The sequence below is a fragment of the Prionailurus bengalensis genome, chromosome A1 (genome assembly GCF_016509475.1).
Source record: "Prionailurus bengalensis isolate Pbe53 chromosome A1, Fcat_Pben_1.1_paternal_pri, whole genome shotgun sequence".
Lineage (NCBI taxonomy): Eukaryota > Metazoa > Chordata > Mammalia > Carnivora > Felidae > Prionailurus > Prionailurus bengalensis.
This window is the reverse complement of record NC_057343.1, coordinates 1,094,842-1,115,749: the sequence shown is the minus strand read 5'-3', so window position 1 is coordinate 1,115,749 and position 20,908 is coordinate 1,094,842. Positions and strand designations below refer to the sequence as shown.

Below are 20,908 nucleotides of genomic sequence, written 5' to 3'. Positions count from 1 at the left end.
ATAAAAATTAAATGAATTGACTTAGTAATTTAAACTACCTCAAACCCCACAAAATAAAAAAACAAACAAACAAACAAAAAACAGGCCCACATAGCTTCACTGGATTCTGTCAAACACTTAAGAAAGGAATAATACCAATTCTCACAAATTCTTTCAGAAAAGAGAAGAAAGGTGGGGGGGGGGGGGGGGGGGGGGGGCGGGGGCGGGGGGTGGTCCTGGGTGGCTCAGTTGGTTGAATATACGACTCTTGATTTCAGCTCAGGTCATGATCCCAGGGTCCTGGGATCGAGCCCCACACCAGTGTGGAACCTGCTTAAGATTGACTCTCTCACTCCAGCTCATGCTCTCTGGAAGGAAGGAAGGAAGGAAGGAAGGAAGGAAGGAAGGAAGGAAGGAAGGAAGGAAAAGCAAGCAAGCTTTAAAAAAAAAAAAGGAGAAAGGAACACCTCCCAATTTATTTTATGAGGCCAGTGGTATCACCAAAGCCAGGGAAAGATCTCTAGAAAACCATGGACTAGTATCCTCCATGAACCTCTGCAAAGTCATTAACAGTAAATTAGCAAGTTTAATCAGCAGTATATAAAAAAGTTAATATATCATTATCAAATGCAGTATCTCTCAGAAATTCAAGGTTGATTTAATATCTGAAAATTAATTCTCTTAAGAGAATAAGACAGAAAAACCATACGATTGTCTCCATAGATGCAGAAAAAGCAGTTGACAAAATTCAGTAACCGATTATGATAAAAACCCTCAGTAACAAAATAAAAGGTTAAGAAAAATTCTCAGCCAATTAGGGATAGAAGTTCTCTTCCTTGGCCTGGTAACAAACAAGAAACTACAAAAAACCTATAGGCAACATCATACTTAATGGTGAAGCATCTTTCCTCAAGAATTAGAAACAAGGTGAGGGTTTCTGCTCTCATCATTTGCTTTCAATGTTGGGAGGGGGAAGGAGGCCTGACATCCCTAACCAATGTAGTAAGACAAGAAAAAGAAGACATGCAGATTGGAAAGAAAGAGGCAAAACTGTCTTTAACACCACCTAACAAAACTAATAATGAATTGGTACATAGAGAATATAAGATGAATATACAAAAATCCATTATATTTCTATATGCAAAGTAATGTCCGAGGAAAGGAAAGAGCCAACAGAGAGTATTTTTCAGGAAGGTGAACTAAGTGGAACAGAGATGGGTAAGACAGAGACTGCTCATTGTGTTGCCTTTTATTACACTGTGATTTAAAATTTTATTATTCAGGTACTAGTTTTTTAAGGTGAATTTCTAGAAGCCATTTTTAAATGAAATTTTATACAGAACCCCAAAACATACCAAAAAGTAGAGCTGCATTAAAACAACACAAATAAGAGCCTAGAACTCAATCTCTTTCCTTCCTGCTGAGTTAACTTGGGAGAACCCTAATATCCTCTTCTACACTTTTACAAATGATTGATCTGAACAACTGAACTACTTCCAAGATGATGATATAAATGTTCTTTTTTAAAAAAGATTGTTCCACCATCTTAAATACATACACACAATAAAAAGCAGCAGAAAAACTGGACAATACAGGTCTATTGTGTACTAGCTGTTGACAATTATCCAGGTTAATGAGTGCCTACAATAGGGCCTGCATGGTGTAAGACACAAAGAGTAAAACCCAAATCCTATTTGCTCTGAAGAAGAGTCTTTATTATGTTAACAGGTAACTTATTTTGAAACCAGACAGCTGAGATGGTTTTGCCTGCTATTCCTACTCTTTTTTACTCCTAGGTATGATGAAAACGGGGGGTGGGGGAACACACACAGGTCTATAAACCTTGAACCAGAACCACTGAGGCCAGATATGTTTTGGAATTCATAACTTTTTTGGATTTTACAGAGGAAATTCAGGGCATGTACATATTTACATAATATTCCTAAAGTGATCTAGGAAAGTACCCTTTATTCCTTTAGAAACATTAACTATTCTATAGTGAATTATGTAGTTAATATTCTGTAGATGATCAAACAGAAAGTACACTAAATAGACAAAAACTTCACAACTCTTCAACTCAGGTTTTACTACCAAATGAGTGTTTCTGAAAAACTAAAGAGTAAAATCTCTAGTTTTCAGGGATTTTGAGATCTGGAATGGTGGATGACCTATTGTCACCATCTAAATATGAGGCTAAGGTACGTATAAATCTATCAAAGAAGAATGAGGAAAAGTAAAACCTACTATATATTTTTTAGGTTGCTACTGCAAAATATATGATGGCCCTTGAACATACAATAATTTACAGCCATGTGCTACCTTCCCACTACCACTTATGTAATCTTGGGCAAATTTCTACCCTGAAGAGAACACAACTTAAAATACAAATTAAGACAGTTCTAGTTTTCTGAATAATTTCAGTGACTACATCAGTTGGCAACATAACATTAAATTCTTGGGCTATATGGGGCGCCTGGGCGGCGCAGTCGGTTAAGCGTCCGACTTCAGCCAGGTCACGATCTTGCGGTCCGGGAGTTCGAGCCCCGCGTCGGGCTCTGGGCTGATGGCTCAGAGCCTGGAGCCTGTTTCCGATTCTGTGTCTCCCTCTCTCTCTGCCCCTCCCCTGTTCATGCTCTGTCTCTCTCTGTCCCAAAAATAAATAAATGTTGAAAAAAAAAATTTATAAATTCTCGGGCTATAAACAAAACTCGACGTAAAAACAGCTCCTTCTATCATTTATCACAGCTAAAAAATACATAGGATGTTAAGCTAAGATACTTTCTGACCTGTGGGCTCAAACCTGAACAATTTGTTCAGAATTACAAGCCAACACCTAAACTTAGTATTTATGTCTATTACGGAAAGTAGACTCAATCAAGGTTCACAGATATGTGGCTTATTTAAACCCCTAAAGAATGATCTTCTTTTATAAGATGATTCCAAAAAATAAAGAGTAATTTACCTATATAACAAATTAGAAACATCAGGAGTGTACAATTGAAACAGATCCACTATCTGCAAAGGAACACATTTTTCTGTTTACATGTATACCAGCATGGATCTATATATACATATATAGGATCACACCTCAGGATGTTAATTCATTTATTTGCAATTTTAAGGAAGAAATGAAGCCATCCTGATTATCATATATATGGCAACAAATATACAGCTTTGCTAACTGTAACAAAAGATAGATGCAGGAGTTTCAAGTGACTTGTCCCTAACACCATTTTTCTATTTTTTTTTAATTTTAATGTTTATTTTTGAGAGAGAGAGAGAGAGAGAGAGCGCGCGCGCGTGAGAGAGAAGTGGGGGAGGGGCAGAGATAGAGGGAGACAGAATCTGAAGCAGGCCCCAAGCTCCGAGCCGTCAGCACAGAGACTGATGCGGGGATCGAATCCACAAACCGTGAGATCATGACCTGAGCTGAAGTTCAACGCTTAACCAACTGAGCCACCCAGGTGCCCCTAAACATGAATTCTTTTCGGTTTTGGTACGACAGTTTTCAAGAATTTGAGGAACAGATCTCATTATGAAACACCTATATACAAAGCAAGAAAATCCTTTAGAATATCCTAGTATTATATATTCAAATAGAGTAAATTCTTTTTTCTTTCTTGGCAAGCCAAGAAATCATTATGTTCCATAAAGCCACCCTTAATATTCTTGAAACATAACATTTTTCTCTTCCAAAACTACCACAACGACCTTTTTTGTTTTTCTTTTAAGGTTTATTTATTTTTGAGAGAGAGAGAGAGAGAGAGAGAGAGAGAGAGAGAGTGCAAGCAGGGGAGAGGCACAGAGAGGGAGACACAGAATTCAAAGCAGGCTCCAGGTTCTGAGCTGTCAGCACAAAGCCCAACACAGGACTCGAACCCATGAACTGCAAGAACATGACCTGAGCTGAATTCGGATGCTTAACCAGCTGAGCCACCTGGCACCCCTACCACAACAACCTTTCTTATTAACATTATATCCAAAAATAGCCATCAAATTACTAACCTCCTGTATTCCAAGGCAAAGATAATAGATGCTGTCAGGTGCATAACTCTCTCCATTTGGCCGTCGGATCTCATTCACAAAATGAGCTAACCCATAGTTAAGCTCAGCCGTGGTGTGAGAGAGCAGATCCTCTTTCAACTTTACTGATTTAGCTAAAAAGAAGTAAAACATTAGTAATTATTATTATTTATTCTTAAGATTAAGAAACTTTCTCTTTTTTAAGATTAAGAAACTTTCTGAAATTGATTTAGACTATATTAGAATTTAAAAGTAAAATGAAAGCTACATTTAAATGTACTTAAAATATTTTAAGCTACATTTATGTTTTTTTAAGTAAAGGTAGTTAATAACAAAAATCTTGATTTGAAATAGGGTGTAGAGGAAACAAAATCAGAACACTTACGGGATTTTAGCTCATCTAATACAAGAAGATCTTCATCAAGTTGCCTAGTTTTGACCCAGTGTTTCCATGCGTTTACACCATACGTATATTTGAAAGGAAAGCTGCATTCTGAATTGTCAGAACTATCATCATGAGACTGGTATCCTGATACAGCCTTTCTCTTGGCTCCCTAATAGTAAAATACCATTGTAAAATCTTTTTTTAAAAAAATACCTACATTATTTCACAACTTTATGTAAGCCATCCCTCAACAAATGAAAATTAAAAGAGAAATAACATCTATTTATATGCTTAGAATTGACTGGTATTCTGAAATCTGAGAATAGCTACCTATAACATTACTTGAAATATATCTCCAGAAATGCCATATTTCTACATAATCCACTTTGTATATCAAAATCATAATAACTCCTGCTATGAGAGTCACTGGTAAGAAAATTAAGACATAATCAATAAATAATCTGAAAAGGGTTCTAAATCTTAAGGTAAGAGAGAAATTGAACTTTTCAATTTCAATTTCACTCAGCCCCTCTGACTTCCATGATGGCATTATTTACTATATAAAAGTTTTAAATTTTGATGTAGTATACCTAATTCACCTATTTTTTCCTTTTGTTCCTTGTACTTTCGGTATCCTGTCAAAGAACTATGCCTAACCCAAGGCAGTGACGATTTAGGCCTGTTTTCTTTTAAGAGTTTTTTATTTTAGTTCTTACATTTAGGTCTATAACCCATTTTGAGTTAATTTTTGTGTGTGGTGTCAAATAGGAGTCCAACTTCATTCTACTGCAGGTACTCACTCCTTTTTCAGTTTTTTTCTTTCTTTGTGGGAAAATTTGTGCAAGTCATCCTTTTTGTTTCTTTTGATCTTGCTTTATGTTGAAAATCAGAAATAAGTAAAGTTGTTGACAAAGTATTTTTTTAAATCACATCTGTTAACAACATTAAGATTTGGTCTGCCTAAACAATTAAACTGTCCAGCATGTCCTTCTATGTACTAGCTTGCGTAAAAAAGACCAGATATTACACACTGTAACTTAACCTCATAGATTAGTCTCATCAGAAATAACAGTGGAAAAAACAGATCCCTAGAAAATAGTCTCAATTCTTGGCAAAGAATGGAGTTTACTTTTTGAGCAACTATGTCAACCTTTTGTCAGGATAAAATTAAAAAGAAAAATTAAATGGCAAAAATACTTGCTCTTCTATGAAGTTACAAATATGAGACATTTTTATTACTTGGAAAATTATTACTTTCACATTAACTCTTGAAGTCTTTTTACATCTAAGGGAAAAAAGTCTTCCCATATTCTCAGCACAACTGTGGGTCACTCACTGTATCCTTGCTCTATAACTAAAGAGGTTATCACTACAAAGAGATAGTGGCTGAATGCAAGAATACTATTAATTTATACCTTTTTTTTAGATCGAGGTCTAGGCTGTTCCTCATATTCTTCTCCAAAAAACAGGTGGTAATAAAAATTCATTTTCCATATCAAGTTCCTCAGCAGCTAACAATCAAATCAGAAGAACTTTTATTTCCAAATATAACAGCACAGGCTTATGTTACATAAATACAGCCAGCAACAAAGAACTAATCACAGAATATAAACAAACACCTATATACAGGGGGTAACCTGTGCTACAGGAGAGGGTGAATAGAGAATTGTCTTGAGTTCTGATAAACCCTATTCAGACTCATAAAACACATGTATACTGAATACCAATATGACATTTTCATGAAATGTATAATATCAGAAAAATATTACAACCTGAAATTCAATTCTAAGATCTAAATGGTCTCAGTACAGGGGCACCTGGGTGGGTGAGTCGGTTAAGTGTCCAAGTCTTGGTTTTGGCTCAGGTCGTGATCTCACGATTCACGGGACTGAGCCCCTATGGGGCTCTGAGCTGACAGTGTGGAGCCTACTTGGGATTCTCTCCCTTTCTCTCTGCCCCTCCCCTGCTATGTTCTCTCTCTCTCAAAATAAATAAACATTTAAAAAAATTAAAAAGTAACAAATGATCTCAGTACAAATCTGTTTCAACATACCAAATCTTTCTCAAAATAAAATGCTTTGCATTCTTTTTTTTTTTTTTTTTAATGCTTATTTATTTTGAGAGAGAGAGAACTCTCCACTGCCAGGGAAGAAGTCCAAGTTGGACACTTAACCAACTGAGCCACCCAGGTGCCCCAAAATGCTTTACATTCTATTTAGTGTGCTTATTAGCCATCAATAGATTATTTAAATTTTTTTAAAAACAAACAATCATTTGTTTAAAAAAGAGGTGCCTGGGTGGCTCAGATGGTTAAGCATCCAACTTCAGCTCAGGTCATGATCTCACAGTTCGTGAGTTCAAGCCCCACGTCAGGCTCTGTGCTGACAGCCCAGAGCCTGGAGCCTGCATCGAATTCTGTGTCTCCCTCTCTTTTGGTCCCTCCCATGCTTGTGCTCTGTCTCTGTCTCAAAAATAAATAAACGTTTAAAAAAAGAAAAGAAAAGAAACAGTCACTTCTTTAACTTTTCTCTATTTTCAAAGTAATCTTACTTTGCGAAAGATTTTTTTTTTTTTGGCTCTAAGAAATTTTCTTTAAGTCCTATGCCTCATCTCAGAAGTTAACTGTTGAGTTTTGTTTGGTAAAAAAAAAAAAAACAGACAAAACCAAAGTAAAGGCAATAACATGAACATTAAATGGTTAATGATCATAACCACAATTATGACTCCATAACTAAATTCCATAACCAAAGTTCACATTGAAAGAATAAAACAGCATAATAGCATTTTGAGTACCTCTAGGGAAATCTATTTCGATATCCAAATCTGGTTCATATGGTACATCAGGCATACTGGACTGTGTCTCTGGGTCAGAGTTCTTCAAGAGATCTGAACCAATTATGTCTGTTTCAATAATTACACCTGTAATCAATTCATGATATAATTACAAATCAAAACACCTATATTTAGTCTGTATTTAATCTGGCAAACAGTACTTATATTTAGTCTGGAAACATATATGAACAATATATAAACAAGAATAAACACATGTATTAATAGTCATAAAAGGAAAAGTTATATAGCCATCTTGAAATGTAAAATACTATACAATTGTTACATGATCATGAGTACATGGAAACTTTTAATCCTTTAAGTTTCTGACTGCCCCTCTTCAAAAGTTAATGATAGTAAAGCAATTCCAGTATGTATGTATGATATTTCTAAAAGCAATCTCTTGTCAAAAATAAACTAATGAGGGTGGATCACTGCAATTTTCAGCACTCTTTACGAACTGTGACCTAGGTTATCCATATCATTCAATTACAACAGCTTTCTAATGTTCTGATCAGTTGCTTTCAAACATTTTTGTATTGTAAGCCACAGTAAGATATGCATTTTATCCATTTTGGTGATAGCAGACAGAAAGACACACAGACACACAGACACACAGACACACAGACACACACACACACAAGAAACAAAGGTTTCACAAAACAATACCCTTTCTATGAGATTAACAGTGACATTTTTCCCATTTCACTTCCTTAAAAAACAAAACCACTGTAACCAAGTCTTTCACAAACAAGGTCACATTATGAAATAGAGAGAATTTATAGTGTTTCTATTGTACACTAGGGTAAAGTGAATTAGGCAGCTTATGGTTGAAACAGGACTCTACGTGTTACCAGAGGAGTAAGGGTAGGAATAAATATTCTAAGAGAATCATCCACGGCATACTCATCATATATACCATTTGGCAAGCACTGCCCTAACAGAAGTTGGGATAAACCCTCGTTTAGATAATGCAAGTTACTGAGTACAGCGCACAAACAAATTGGGGATAACCATTACAATATAAGAGTTTGGATCATTATTAAAGCCAACTACAAGTTGTTTTTGTGTCTGAGGTAGTCCAGTAAAACAGGAAAAATTCTGAGTTAGTTAATTTTAGAAGTCAAATCCTATTATAATTAAAACATGGACCATTCAAATTCCTGCTCGAAACTGGGCTTGACAGAAGAGAGCTTGGGGCTGGAGTATGGGTCTCTTCAAATACATCTTTGCTGCAATGCCTCCCCCATTCCCGTATCAAGTTGAAACTTAATGATATGCTCTGGAACATACTTTAACAATTACAACCCTCTGAAAACCAATAATACAAGTACTTATTCACAAAGTGAAATACAGAGCAGCTCACTGTTGATGTTGGCAGCTTCCGTCTTCCCCTCGTCCTCAGTCATCATATCTGTCATTGTAAGCAGCTCTGCATCAAGAGGATCTGAGGAAACTTTGCTTTTTAGCTCCTCAACTGCTGCAGGGATCTTCTCACTGTTGTCCAAGGAGGCAGGCAGAAAAACAGGAACCGGCACCTAGTTAACCAAAGTATTTACTGTTAAGTTTACTCCATGTTAAAACATGATTTTCCGGGGGCACCTGGTTGGCACAGCTGGTGGAGCATGCAACTCTTGATCTCAGGGTCATGAGTTTGTGCACCATGCTGGGTGCAGAGATCACTTAAAAATAAAATCTTTTCTTAAAAAAAAAAAAAAAAAAGATAATTTTCCAAATTAAAAATTATTCTAACACAGGATGGATAAAAGCTTTGGGGGAGAAAACACATATCAAAACTAAGATATCAACTATAACAGAGTAAGCCCAGAATATAAGCCAGCTACTTTCTGAAATAAACATTAAAGAAAACTAAGTGAGGTACTTCTGCCCCGCCCTCCCCGCCCCGCGGAGGACTGGGACAGCCAAGCCGTGGCATAGTGTCTTAAGTACCGCAAGTGTTTTAGGACAAAATAATGTAATTATAATATATACGAAATTCTCTTCCGTGTTTCAGTTTTAAACCTGACAACTTTACAAATGTTTTTCTCTACAATGAACTCGAATATAAAACATCATGTGCATAAAGCAGATGCAGACACTTGCTAAACGTCACCTTTAAGGATCTACTTGATTAAACACAAATCAAACACTGACAGACAACCAAACCTAAGTTAACTGGTGAAGCTGAAGACTCAACCCTCTGTTCTACTAGCTTCACTGAGATAGTAATTACAACAACACTGTTCTCCCACTTAATGCCTGATAAACCTCATAATGAAAAAGAACCTAAAGTCCGACTTACAGGAACAGGAACTGTAGTAGGAACAGGAATATTCTGACTGTACATGTGCATAGGTACTGGGATATACACAGGCACAGGGATAGGCACTGGAACATATTCTGTCTTCCAATTATCATCTAAAAATACAAAATGTGTTTAAAGAGCACTTATATATCATTACTCAGTGTTAAAATAATTTGGTAACAAAGAAATATTTAAGTGCCTCTGTTCCCATTTAAAAGAAATTCTCAGTTTTCACAAAATTAGGTGATGTAAAAACAACAAAACTAAATATAGCAGCTGTATTAACCTAAAGAGAATAAAAATAGAATTTAGGTCTTTTTTTTTCTTAATACAAAGAAAATATCCCTTAAAAATGTTAAATAGTTCCAGATAGCTTAGATTCCCCTCTTAACCCCTGCAAAAATATGTATCTAATCAATTAAGATACATTTAAATCTCATAAAAACACATATTTGAATTATTTCATCGCATTCTGACAAGGAAATAGAACTGTTAACATTACAGGTCACTTTTAAAGAGGTGATCTCTGAGGCAACACTTTAACTTTAGTGAATTTTAGCCCCAAGGAAATTTTTAATATAGCTTTTCACCTCTGACATAATTTTTATTCTAGACCTTTAACACAGCTTTTCATTAATGATTTTAAATATTATGCTGTATTCTCAAGGCAATATCTAAAATTGGATAAGCAAAATCAACAGGGAATGACAAAGTGACCAAGCAGACACATTCCGTAGCCTATTATTTGAGACAAGCATGAATTTCGGTGAGTGAGGTGTTAAGTCAAATTTTCCTAAGTTACCTGTCTGACAAGATTTGGTCTGCATGTGAGGTTTACAGTAAGTAGCTTTCGTCATTGTTAAAGGTTTGCAGAGAACGGCTTTGTTCTTCATCTCTTTGTTAGGTGTTGGAGAAGGGGGTGGAGCTGAACCCTACAGAGAAGCAAAGGGAAACATTTTATTTTTGCCTCTAATTTTCTTACTTCCTGGTGTTAATGAATATCTAGGTCATGTGGAGGGAACACACAAAAGTATAAGAGTATAACCAAATTATGTTATTATTACTATGTTTACCATAGTCTTAATCTGAAAGGATCAGTATGAATCTGTCCTAACTACAGACAAAGCAATAGTAATCATTCATTCTACAGAACTTTGTGACCTTCAATGGATACCACCAGCACATTTTTTAAAAAACCATAAAAAGACAATTGCCACTTTTAAATAAAAAGGAAAAAAAAGCAAGGTTGTTAACCTGAATTTTGCAAATAATTAGGCTTTTTAAAATTTACTTGAGAAAGAAAAAAGTTCTTAGTTATTATGGCCATCTGATACATACTAGTTCCCTGTACTGGATATATAGTTTGTATATTTATATACTAAATTTTAAAAGTTAAAAAAAAAAACGATGAAAAGAATTACCAAAAATATTATCAAGCTTCCAACTATATATTCTTATATCCCAACAATTACAATTTCAGAAACTTATTCTAGATAATAGTCTCAGATGTTTTCACCATGTTAACTGTAGCATTATTTACAATTGAGAACACTTCCCCCTTCCCCCGCCCACATACACACACATAAAATCTAAAATAAGCTAATGATCTGTCCATAAGGGACAAAACATAAGGTGCTCTCCATACCACCTATTGATCTAGGAAAAAAGGTACAGAATATCTGAGGTACTTAAGTTCTAGACGGTCACCATGAACACTACTGAACCATTACTCCAAAAGGAAATACAAGGTTAGGTTCCTGCAAGCCTCAAGCCTCTGGTCACATCAATGCATAACCTTGTTTCTGCTGAAAACACCCTTGATTTCATATATATTTCTTACAAATAATTATATGTAGATTCTTTATAACACATTATGATTATAGCATTTTGCGTACTGTACTGTACTAGGATTACGGACGCACTCAGGTATGTGCGCGCACGCGCGCGCACACACACACACACACACACACAGTACACAGATACAATACACACATACCATACAGTACTCATACTCAGTCCTGTTAACACACACTATATATTGTACACTAATGCAAATAAAGTCCTAGGAAAAAAACCAAAGATTAAACATTGAAAGTTTTATAAAAACATTAACGTCTTACTCTTAGTGGACCTGCAGGATGTACAATGGGGCAGTGCACTGTGTGGTTAAACCTCTCAACCTTTGGCGTGCCCATAAAAACCAAGGGAAAGGTTGTTGACAATTATTCTGCAGAAGAGGAAGAAGTCGATGAGGGTGACATGGTGACATCTGGCAGTTCTACCTCAAGAGTTTGGTTCTTGCAACTTGTGGACAATATCAGCAACTTTCCCTCCCAAACTGGCTTCAAAGAATTAAGTCAGCCTTGTCTGCTTAACTTCTCACCTCAAATCTTTTAAGCGTCTTGACGTAAGGGGCAAACACAGTGGTGTTAAATTTGAGGCTTTGTTCAAGTACAGAGTCACATTCTTCCATGTGTGTCACTGACAACTTTTCCCAAGGCAGAATTCCATTCCAGTATTTTGGCCACTGTTAGAAGAGCAATTCTTGGGAGTCTTAGGCTGCCTTGCATCACTGAATCTGATGCCTTTTTTGGTCATCTTGTCCAGGTCTTCTTCGGTGGCTCTACTGCCTTCTCTACCAAAATTTCCTCCACATCTTCTTCCTGCATGGCCCCAAAGCCTTCTTCACTTACTTGGTGCAACACACATTATGTTTTTAACACTGTTCTTTTTATTTTCTGTAACACCTTCAAAGCCTCTGAAACTTTTCAACGCAGTCTGGTCAAACATTTCCCCAACAATTATTCACAGTAGCCTGCTCGATGCTGTCCTAAGCTGTGCCAAAACAATCACATTGCGTATGGTGACTGACTTCCAGTAATCTATCAGGGTGGTTTCCTTGTTGGTGTTGAGAGCCTCAAAAGCTTTCTCATGAAGTAGGCCTTGAAAGCTTTAAGTGTGCCCTGATCGAGGGGGTGGATGGGAGACACAGTATTTGGGGGCATAAAAGGAACTACACTGAGATAGGCATTTTTGAGTTCTTCAAGGCAATGGATATTATCCAGGAATAAAACCTCAAAGGCACGGTTTTCATTCTGAAAACCATGTTCAACCTCTAGGATGAAGCAGTTGGGAGAACCAATCCCAGAATATTTTAGATAACCATTCATGCATTCTGTCCCACCTCCAATGGGCTGGCACACAGTTCAGTTTTTCCCTGTAAGCGCTCATGGATTTGGGGCTCTATGCACCACGAAGGATTTACACATAAAACCACTCTTGGCACTGGCACACTCTAGCAAGGTTGTATGGTCTCTAAATGACTTAAAGGTCAGGGGCTTTGGACACCACTTGTATTCTATGGGTTCATTTGCCACTGACCTTGTGAAAGCAAGCCAGTCTCATCAGTGTGGAAAACCTGCTTGTCTGGATATCCCTTCTTCCTGTGTTATCACTTAGCTGGTATTCTTCCACAGCATCCTGGTTCTGATCTGCAGAACCCACCTTGCCTGCAAGTTTAACATTTTTCACACCATTTTTCCTTAAAATGCGTGAGCCAGCCAGCAGGAGGCAAGGAGCGTTTAACATTGCCCTGATCCTGTAAGCTCAAAGTCTCACCACAATGCTATTTCACTGTTTTTTGGTTTTCTTTTTAATTAGTCCTAAGTCCATGAATCCATAAACAGAGTCACTATTCCTTCTTTTCCACAGCTTCACCATGCACTATAGGTTTTATTTTAGCACTTGGAGTTGCCTCATCTACAGATTGGTGAATTCCTTATTCCTTTTTTCTGGGTATACCATATTGTTGATTCACGAACATTAAACTCACTGTAAACTGAATGAAGCTCACCTAACACACCTTATTTCCTCTGTAAGGCAAAAAGCAGCCTTCTTGTGCTTAGGAACACTAGCCAGCACTTTAATACTATGTTTAGGGGATCTTTTATGAAGCAAAATCACCAATAAAAAGGACAAAATATGATAAAGGTGGTACACTAATTAGACTATGAAAAGGAGACCTGTTTACAGGATGAGCTGACAAGAAGGGAAAGCTCTGCCTTGTTCCACACCTCAGTAGGAAGATGCACTTCAGGAAATTCACATTTTTTTACCACTCTGCACATGTCTGCACATGTCTTTGCAAAGTGTCATGGACATTGATTTAGGGGTTACAAATAAATTTTATAGAAGAGGCAAATTTGCAAATATGAATGATGATCAATTGTACTTAAAACATTATCACTGTTTAATAAATTTCTCTGTGCATATTTTAAGATGTAGAAAGATATAAATTTTTAAAAACTAATACATATGGCCACAAGGCTGGTACTAGTATGAGCTTATTCTAGATTCATCAGGATTTCAAACCACATAATTAATCAGCTAAGAAAAAGAGCTGTGAACAAGAACCTAGGGAATTTATTTCTAACACTACTGTTGTGTTAACATCAGGCAACTGACTCAATCTCATGTCTCAATTTCCTCAACTGTAAAATGGAAAGAATAATTTAACATAGAGTTATTGTGTATCTATTATATACTAAGACTAGGTAAGTTCGGTCCAAACTGCAAAATACTCTAGAATCCCCACATAAGAATAAGGGGTCCAAAATCATGTATGTCCTAGATTACTCAATGTTTTACTTCCTGTCATTCTAGAAACATTACATCATGTCAATTAAACTACGTCACCTGGGGCACCTGGGTGGCTCAGTCAGCTAAGGGTCCGACTCCTGATTTTGACCAGGTCATGATCTCACAGTCTCGTGAGTTTGAGCCCTACATCAGGCTCTGTGCTAACAGCGTGGAGCCTGCTTGGGATTCTCTCTCTCTCTCTCTCTCTCTCTCTCTCTCTCTCTCTCTCTCTGCCCCTTCCCAGCTGACGCTCTCTCTCTCTCTCTCAACATAAATAAATAAAAACTCAAAAAAATAAGTACTGAAGGAGGACCCAAAACAATGAAAATTATAATGACAAAAGCTACCAATTGCTGAGTATTTGCTTCATGCCAAGGACTATGTGCTACAATGTTTGTATCCTCCTAAAATTCGTATGTTGAAATCTAATACCCAATGTGATGGCATGTGAAGGTGTGGTCATTAGGTGGTGATTATGTCATGAAAGCAGAGCCCTCATGAATGGATTAATGCCCTCATAAAAGAAATTCTGGGGTGCCTGGGGGCTCAGTCTGTTAAGCATCCGACTCCTGATTTTGGCACAGGTCATGATCTCATGGTTCGTGAGATCAAGCCCTGCCTTGGGCTCCGCACTGAGAATGTGGAGCCTGCTTGGGATTCTCTCTCTCCCTTTCAAAATAAATAAACTTAAAAAAACCCCAAAAATCCTAGAGATTCCTCACCCCTTTCCACCATATGAAGACACGGTGAAAAGACAGCTGTTCATAAACCTGGAAGCGAGCCTTCACCAGACACTAACTAGCAACTTGATTTTAGACTTCCCAGCCTTCAGAGCTGTGAGAACTTCTGTTGTTCGTAAGTCATCTCATCTAGGGCATTGTGTCACAACAGCTCAAACGGGCTAAGACATTATGTAAAGCACCAAATTTACATAACTCATGAAATGGGTTATTTAATTCTTGTAACATTACAAGAAGTAAGTCACTTAATCACTCCCACTTTACAGATGAGAAAACTAAGGCTCGGAAATTAACCACCTGGTAACAATGACAGCTAAAAATTCTGAAGTCAGGACTCGTAAATTCAAAGCCCGTGTTCTTAACTACCACACATGCCGCCTTTATGAGGTCTGGAACATAGCAGCTACCATGAGTTTCATACTTACTATGTGACAACCCTGAAGCAGGCACTATCTTCATCCCCATTCTGCAAATAAGGAAATTCACAGAGAACCTCTGTGAGGGGACTTGTCCAAAATTATACAGCTAGGCTCTCACCCTTTGAAGTTCATGGGTGAGGAATTAAGATTCCAAAAGCTTACAAGGAAAAAATGGGAGAGGGCTTTAGTAAGACAAAAGGTAATAGCTGCGGCGGCACACTGACTTACTCTCCCCTGGACCATCCTGTCTGTCATAATAATGTGGCTCAAGTGCTCTGAGAGGAAAAAAGTATTTAATACTGTGCTGGTAGAAGGGGTGCCTTAAAGCCTTTGAAACGAGGCTAGAAACTGCCTTATGGCTGTACAAAGTTAACAAAATAGGGAGTGGCCATCCCTATAGTCCTCATTACGGATAAAAGTGCCTGGTATTGAAATCAGAGGATTCAGCCGAAGTCTTCAAAGTATTTATGAATTATCTGATTTTAAATATAATTTTCCACAAGGCAGAGGGGATGACGTATAGGGGAGGAAAGCAAAGGAGAAAGCACTCTTACCTTCTAGGATTCTAACTATTAACATCACAAGCAAAAACTGAATGGAATAATGTAAAATCACCAATTTTTCATCAATGTCAGTGATCCTAAATTGTGGTTACATATTAAAATCACCTCAAGAACTTTCTAAAAATGCAGAATTTCTGAGTTGGGGCGTAGGCACTGGAAAGTTCTGAAAACTCCTCAGGTGATTCTAATGTGTAGCCAGAGCTAAGAACCACTGATTTATTCTTTCTTACCAAGATAAAAACTAGCTCAGAGGGTTAATATAATGCCAATAAATGACTCCTATAGAGGTTCCCTTGGATAAGCATACCAGAAATACCTGCATTCCAACACTGGTGATTATTGTCACTCAGCATACAAAAGGGTATCTCACTCTGCTTCAAAGTATAGCAAAACTTTGCTTCCTCTCTTTATTCATTACTCAAATGGCCGCCACTTTCAAACTACAAAAGTCTTAAAATGCCAACATAAAGCAGAATTTGATGTATTACACCAAAAGGCTAAAGAAAAAAGAAAAAAAGTCCACAGGACATGTTATGAAAGTTATTTCTCATATTTAAAAACTCACAAGTTCTGGGCCCCAACATATATCTTCAGATACCTATTGGAGAAATATATGCTCAAAGCCATTAATAATCTGGCCCAGCCCATCTTTTTAGCCTCATTTCCCTTGAGTTCACCACAGGTCCCCCTTAAGTTTGGCCCTAATGAATAGTTATGCATGCCCTTAGCACATTTCTCCTACTTTTCATCCCTTTCTACCTGGCAACCTTCTACTAAATTGTTGAGAAGTTTTTTCACAGCCACCAGGAACAGACACAATCATTCAGTCAATCATTTCAAACATACTATTGCTACTGCCTTAAAGATTATAGGCACTTCAACTTCAATACCATTTATATGTCTATCTCCTCCAATGTGGGCAGAGGCCATAAGTAATTCAAAGTATCTGTGTTAATGCTGGGTACTTCAGCTGAATACTTCAACTGTCCCAACAGGGGAAAGTAAAATTATTTTATTATTATGATCAGATTAAATTGGACTCCTTATTTATACCCACATTAAAAAATCAACACTTAGTACTTTACTTAAATAATACTTACTGTCATTTTGGTTCGGGACGTCTGACAACCCTGATCTAAAAACAAACAAATTAAAAATAAGACAAGTAACACTTTCTGCACAATGTTCTCAATCTGTATTTCTCATTAAATGTTACTGATTTTTAAAAAGAGTTAATGAAGAAAATATTTTAAGCTATTTTAAGTAAAGAATATCAAATGTGAGAGCTGCGACACAAAGCTAAATAAGTGGAATTAACCCTTTTCCCATTTTGTCCTCTCAAAAAGTATTCGCTGCTTTGGGGTCAATACTATGTTCTTATGTTTAACTCTTCAATAAGTCACAACTTGTAAAGAGTTTTTATTGTTCCTCTGAACCGAGTTTCAGCATATACGATGTGCTAAAAATGGTTTTCATTCAGAATCGCATTGCTTTTAACTAGCACTAAAGTTTTAAAAGAGGATAAAATAAAAAGCAATAAATCTACAGAAATATCACGTGGGGCACTTCCACCCAGAAAAACTATGAAATCTGCTAGTAAACTAGGTGAAAAATCAACTATTCATTATCATTACTTTGAATTCAGATCAGTTAGAAACTAAACACTGCTGTACAGGTTTTTCAAGTTACCACCTAAATTATTACATACCATAATGTAAGTTTTCAGGTCCTTTCTGAGTTGTCATGTTGGGCTCATTTTGCTGACAGTAGAAACGTAGTAAGCAGTGTTGATCACAGAAATGTTTCATCTCCCCGCGCCACTGCACTCTCTCTTTAAGTGTTCCTTGAGATTTACAACAGTCACACCTTGCAGCCTTAATTAAAAAAAAAAAAAAAAAAAAAAGGAAGGTATCAGACATTTCAAATTAGAAAATTTTTAAAGTCAGATATATATTTTAAAAGATTTCTAGAAGTTTATCAGAAATTCTGCCAAATGTGATAAAACAATTTCTGATAAAAAATGGTATGAATCATAAACATACAATAAAATCCACGATAAAAGTGAAAAAACTGTAGCAATTTACCTAACTATCAAAATCCTTTCTATACTTACCAGAAGTTAAAGACCAGCATTACAAAGATAGGATAACCTAAAAAAGTGAACATTGGTAGACCAAATAGGTACAGTATATTTTAATATTTTAAAATAATTTTGAGGACTCTAATGACATACTGTAGAAGTTTTCTACAATCATTACACTGAAAATCTCTGAGTAATAAACAGATTTCCTGCGTTCAACTGATAGCTCATGAAAAATCAATTTAAAGAAGTTGTGTAAGACCAGAAAAACTCTGAAACAAGCTCTTATGAGAAAATCATGCGTGTTAAGTTGAAGTGTATTCAACAGTTTAATAAATTTAAAGAGCTTTATTAAATACACTGATTTAACTATTAACAAGAACTTCAAGTTCATGTTTCAAATACTCAAAATATTTAATTGATTGAAAAATAATTATACTTTAAGACAACAAATTTGACCTACCTCTAGGAACACAATTCACCCTCAACTAGTCTAACAACTTCATAGGCAAAAAAAAAAAAAGAAAAGAAAAGAAAAAAAGAGAGAAAAAAAAAAACCCCACAAAACAAAAATAAAATCCATACCTAAAAAGTTAAACCTTATGATAGTGAATCCATAATAGAGAGACAGATTTTTATTTTTTAGTGATCCCCTAAATTTTGCCCATTTTCACTAATTCTTAACAACTTGATCAATGAGTGGACCAAAGGATATGAATGGTTAATTTCAAATACAGTTCTTTTCATAATTAAGTATTTGATCCAGTTAAAGTAGAAATAAATTACCATATTTCTTAAATCACCCTTTGGTTTAACAACTTATAAGTTTTGATAAAGCAATACATATTACGTTCATAATAATCACGTGGTTTTTCCTCGTTACTCTACGTAATCTATGGTTCTATACTGTGGGTTTTGAAATCTCTCATTTTATGTTTCAATAGGAGTTCTATGAATAAATACTGTATCAAAATTCCTAGTCAGGAATATTACAAATGATTTTGTTGATAAACAGGTCTTATATAACAAACATACCCCAAGGTTAGAACACAGGCTCTTTTTTTTCTCCAGGTCAGGTATTTCTCCTGCTGAATAAATGTTAAATGAATGAAGATTTGTAGTATAAATTATGACTATTAAGTGATGCCAATATCACATCTCTTGTCCAAAAAACTGTGACCTCAAATTTTATATTGCTGGTAAGACTATGTGGTAACTTCAGTATAATTAGCACTTACTATCACCCAGGTCATATTTTACTCAATAAAGAAAAAGGTCCCTGGTCACCACCCAAAAGCTGTTCTTTAAAATAACCTCTGAAGTATTAAAAGCTTCAGTGTTTGGTTCCCTTTTCACATTTTACACTAAAGGACAAAGCTCAAAGGAAGAAATCAAAAGCTTAACCTTCTAACCATTGAGTCTAAACAGTGTAAGAACATAGCATAAGTGAAGTTGTTGCCTGACTACCTCATTCGAGAACCTGAAAAATAAAAGCCCCGCATGTCGTATCTACTCCCTGGAATCCTCAACACAATGCTGGAAACTAAAGTCCAAACAGATCAAGTGACTTGTGTAAGGTCAAACATTAAAAATGCAGAGACAGGATTCAAGGCAGACAATCCAAATCAAACAAGTTACAAAGACAATGGAAAGACAAAATGAATTAATATGAGTTAACCAGAGAATACAAATCCTAACAGAAGTAAAATGCTGCAAGAAGGTTCTCCATGTAATATCTAAAACCCAAATCAATCTGTGTAAAACTTACTCAAATCACTACCTATACTATGCTAACTCTTAAAATACTTCCATTTCCACAGTAATTTAGAAGGTCAAGGACATAAAGCCCAGCACATTATATTCAAAGAATCTGAACAATGAAATCACTTCATGATTACTATAGACATTTGGATTTTGTGCTTGAAGCTCCTTTCTTCCAGAAAGATTCAAAACAATTTGAATTTGTTTGAATTAATTTGATTTCTCTGTATCTGAAGAGGAGCAAAATTAATGCCAATGTGCAAATGGAAACAAAACGTGTATACACATTTTCAGAATGGAAGGATAATAGCAGTACTCAATCCTAATCCCAAATTTAATGCCATAATCTAAGTTTTAAAAGTTGTAAACCTTTTTTCCATTTGGTTTTTTTCTTTTACAACCACTCATGCAAATTCTGGATGCAAGTGTTTGGAATTGAGCTTCAAATACAATGACTAATTGGGAAACATGGTTAAAAATGACCATCATTCCTTTACCAAAACCACTTCTTCCCAACCACAGAAGAGAACTCTTAGAAAAGCTGAACATTTCTATGCAAAAGAACTGAAGTATGACTTAATTGCTGGTTTAAAAAAATACCACTTCATCATCTACTTAGTGGTTTCCCTGTCACTGTGGAAAATCAGGGATTGTCTGTTATAAGGGGTCGGGGGGGGGGGGGGGAGTGGGTAACAGTCAACAGTTCAAACAACCTAAATACGCAGGTGCTAAATTCTTAATTCAAAACTCTTAATCCAACATCTCAGCTAATACAGGAATTTCTCCTTCAGTAAGTGACAAAGGGTTATTCATTCAGCCTGTACTGATGCAGTCCCTATTATTTGGCCATTTCAAATTCTCATTTTTGGGTGATATATATACATCTTTGTAACTTTCGTATCTACTTGTTTCCTATTTTATCAATCAGATCTAATAAAGTGCTAGGAATTCTTCAGTTATCCAAAAAGCATATCTAAAGTGAGAATATTAGATATTCCCTTTCTAAAATTATTTCAAAAGCAAATAATCTTTTAAAATCAGTACTTACAGCAATTTTTTTTTTACAAAAGACAAAATTTTTAAAGCCCAATCTTTTTTACTGAGCTCCTTTTATGACTCAGATTTACTAAAACATAAGTATTAATTTGATCAAAACCCATAAATCATACTTTTATACTATTAGAGG

At 36.0% G+C, this 20,908-nt stretch overlaps 1 protein-coding gene across 1 annotated transcript in view; it reads right to left on the bottom strand.

The window, feature by feature from the left end:
- ZMYM2 (zinc finger MYM-type containing 2) overlaps positions 1-20,908 on the bottom strand; it is a 101,824-nt gene that overhangs the window by 11,362 nt on the left and 69,554 nt on the right. Inside the window, 10 exon segments of the mRNA XM_043574652.1 lie at positions 3,985-4,136; positions 4,388-4,556; positions 5,803-5,850; positions 5,852-5,898; positions 7,181-7,306; positions 8,583-8,754; positions 9,519-9,634; positions 10,324-10,453; positions 16,982-17,016; positions 17,590-17,755. Of these exon segments, the coding sequence (XP_043430587.1) occupies positions 3,985-4,136; positions 4,388-4,556; positions 5,803-5,850; positions 5,852-5,898; positions 7,181-7,306; positions 8,583-8,754; positions 9,519-9,634; positions 10,324-10,453; positions 16,982-17,016; positions 17,590-17,755 (1,161 nt within the window).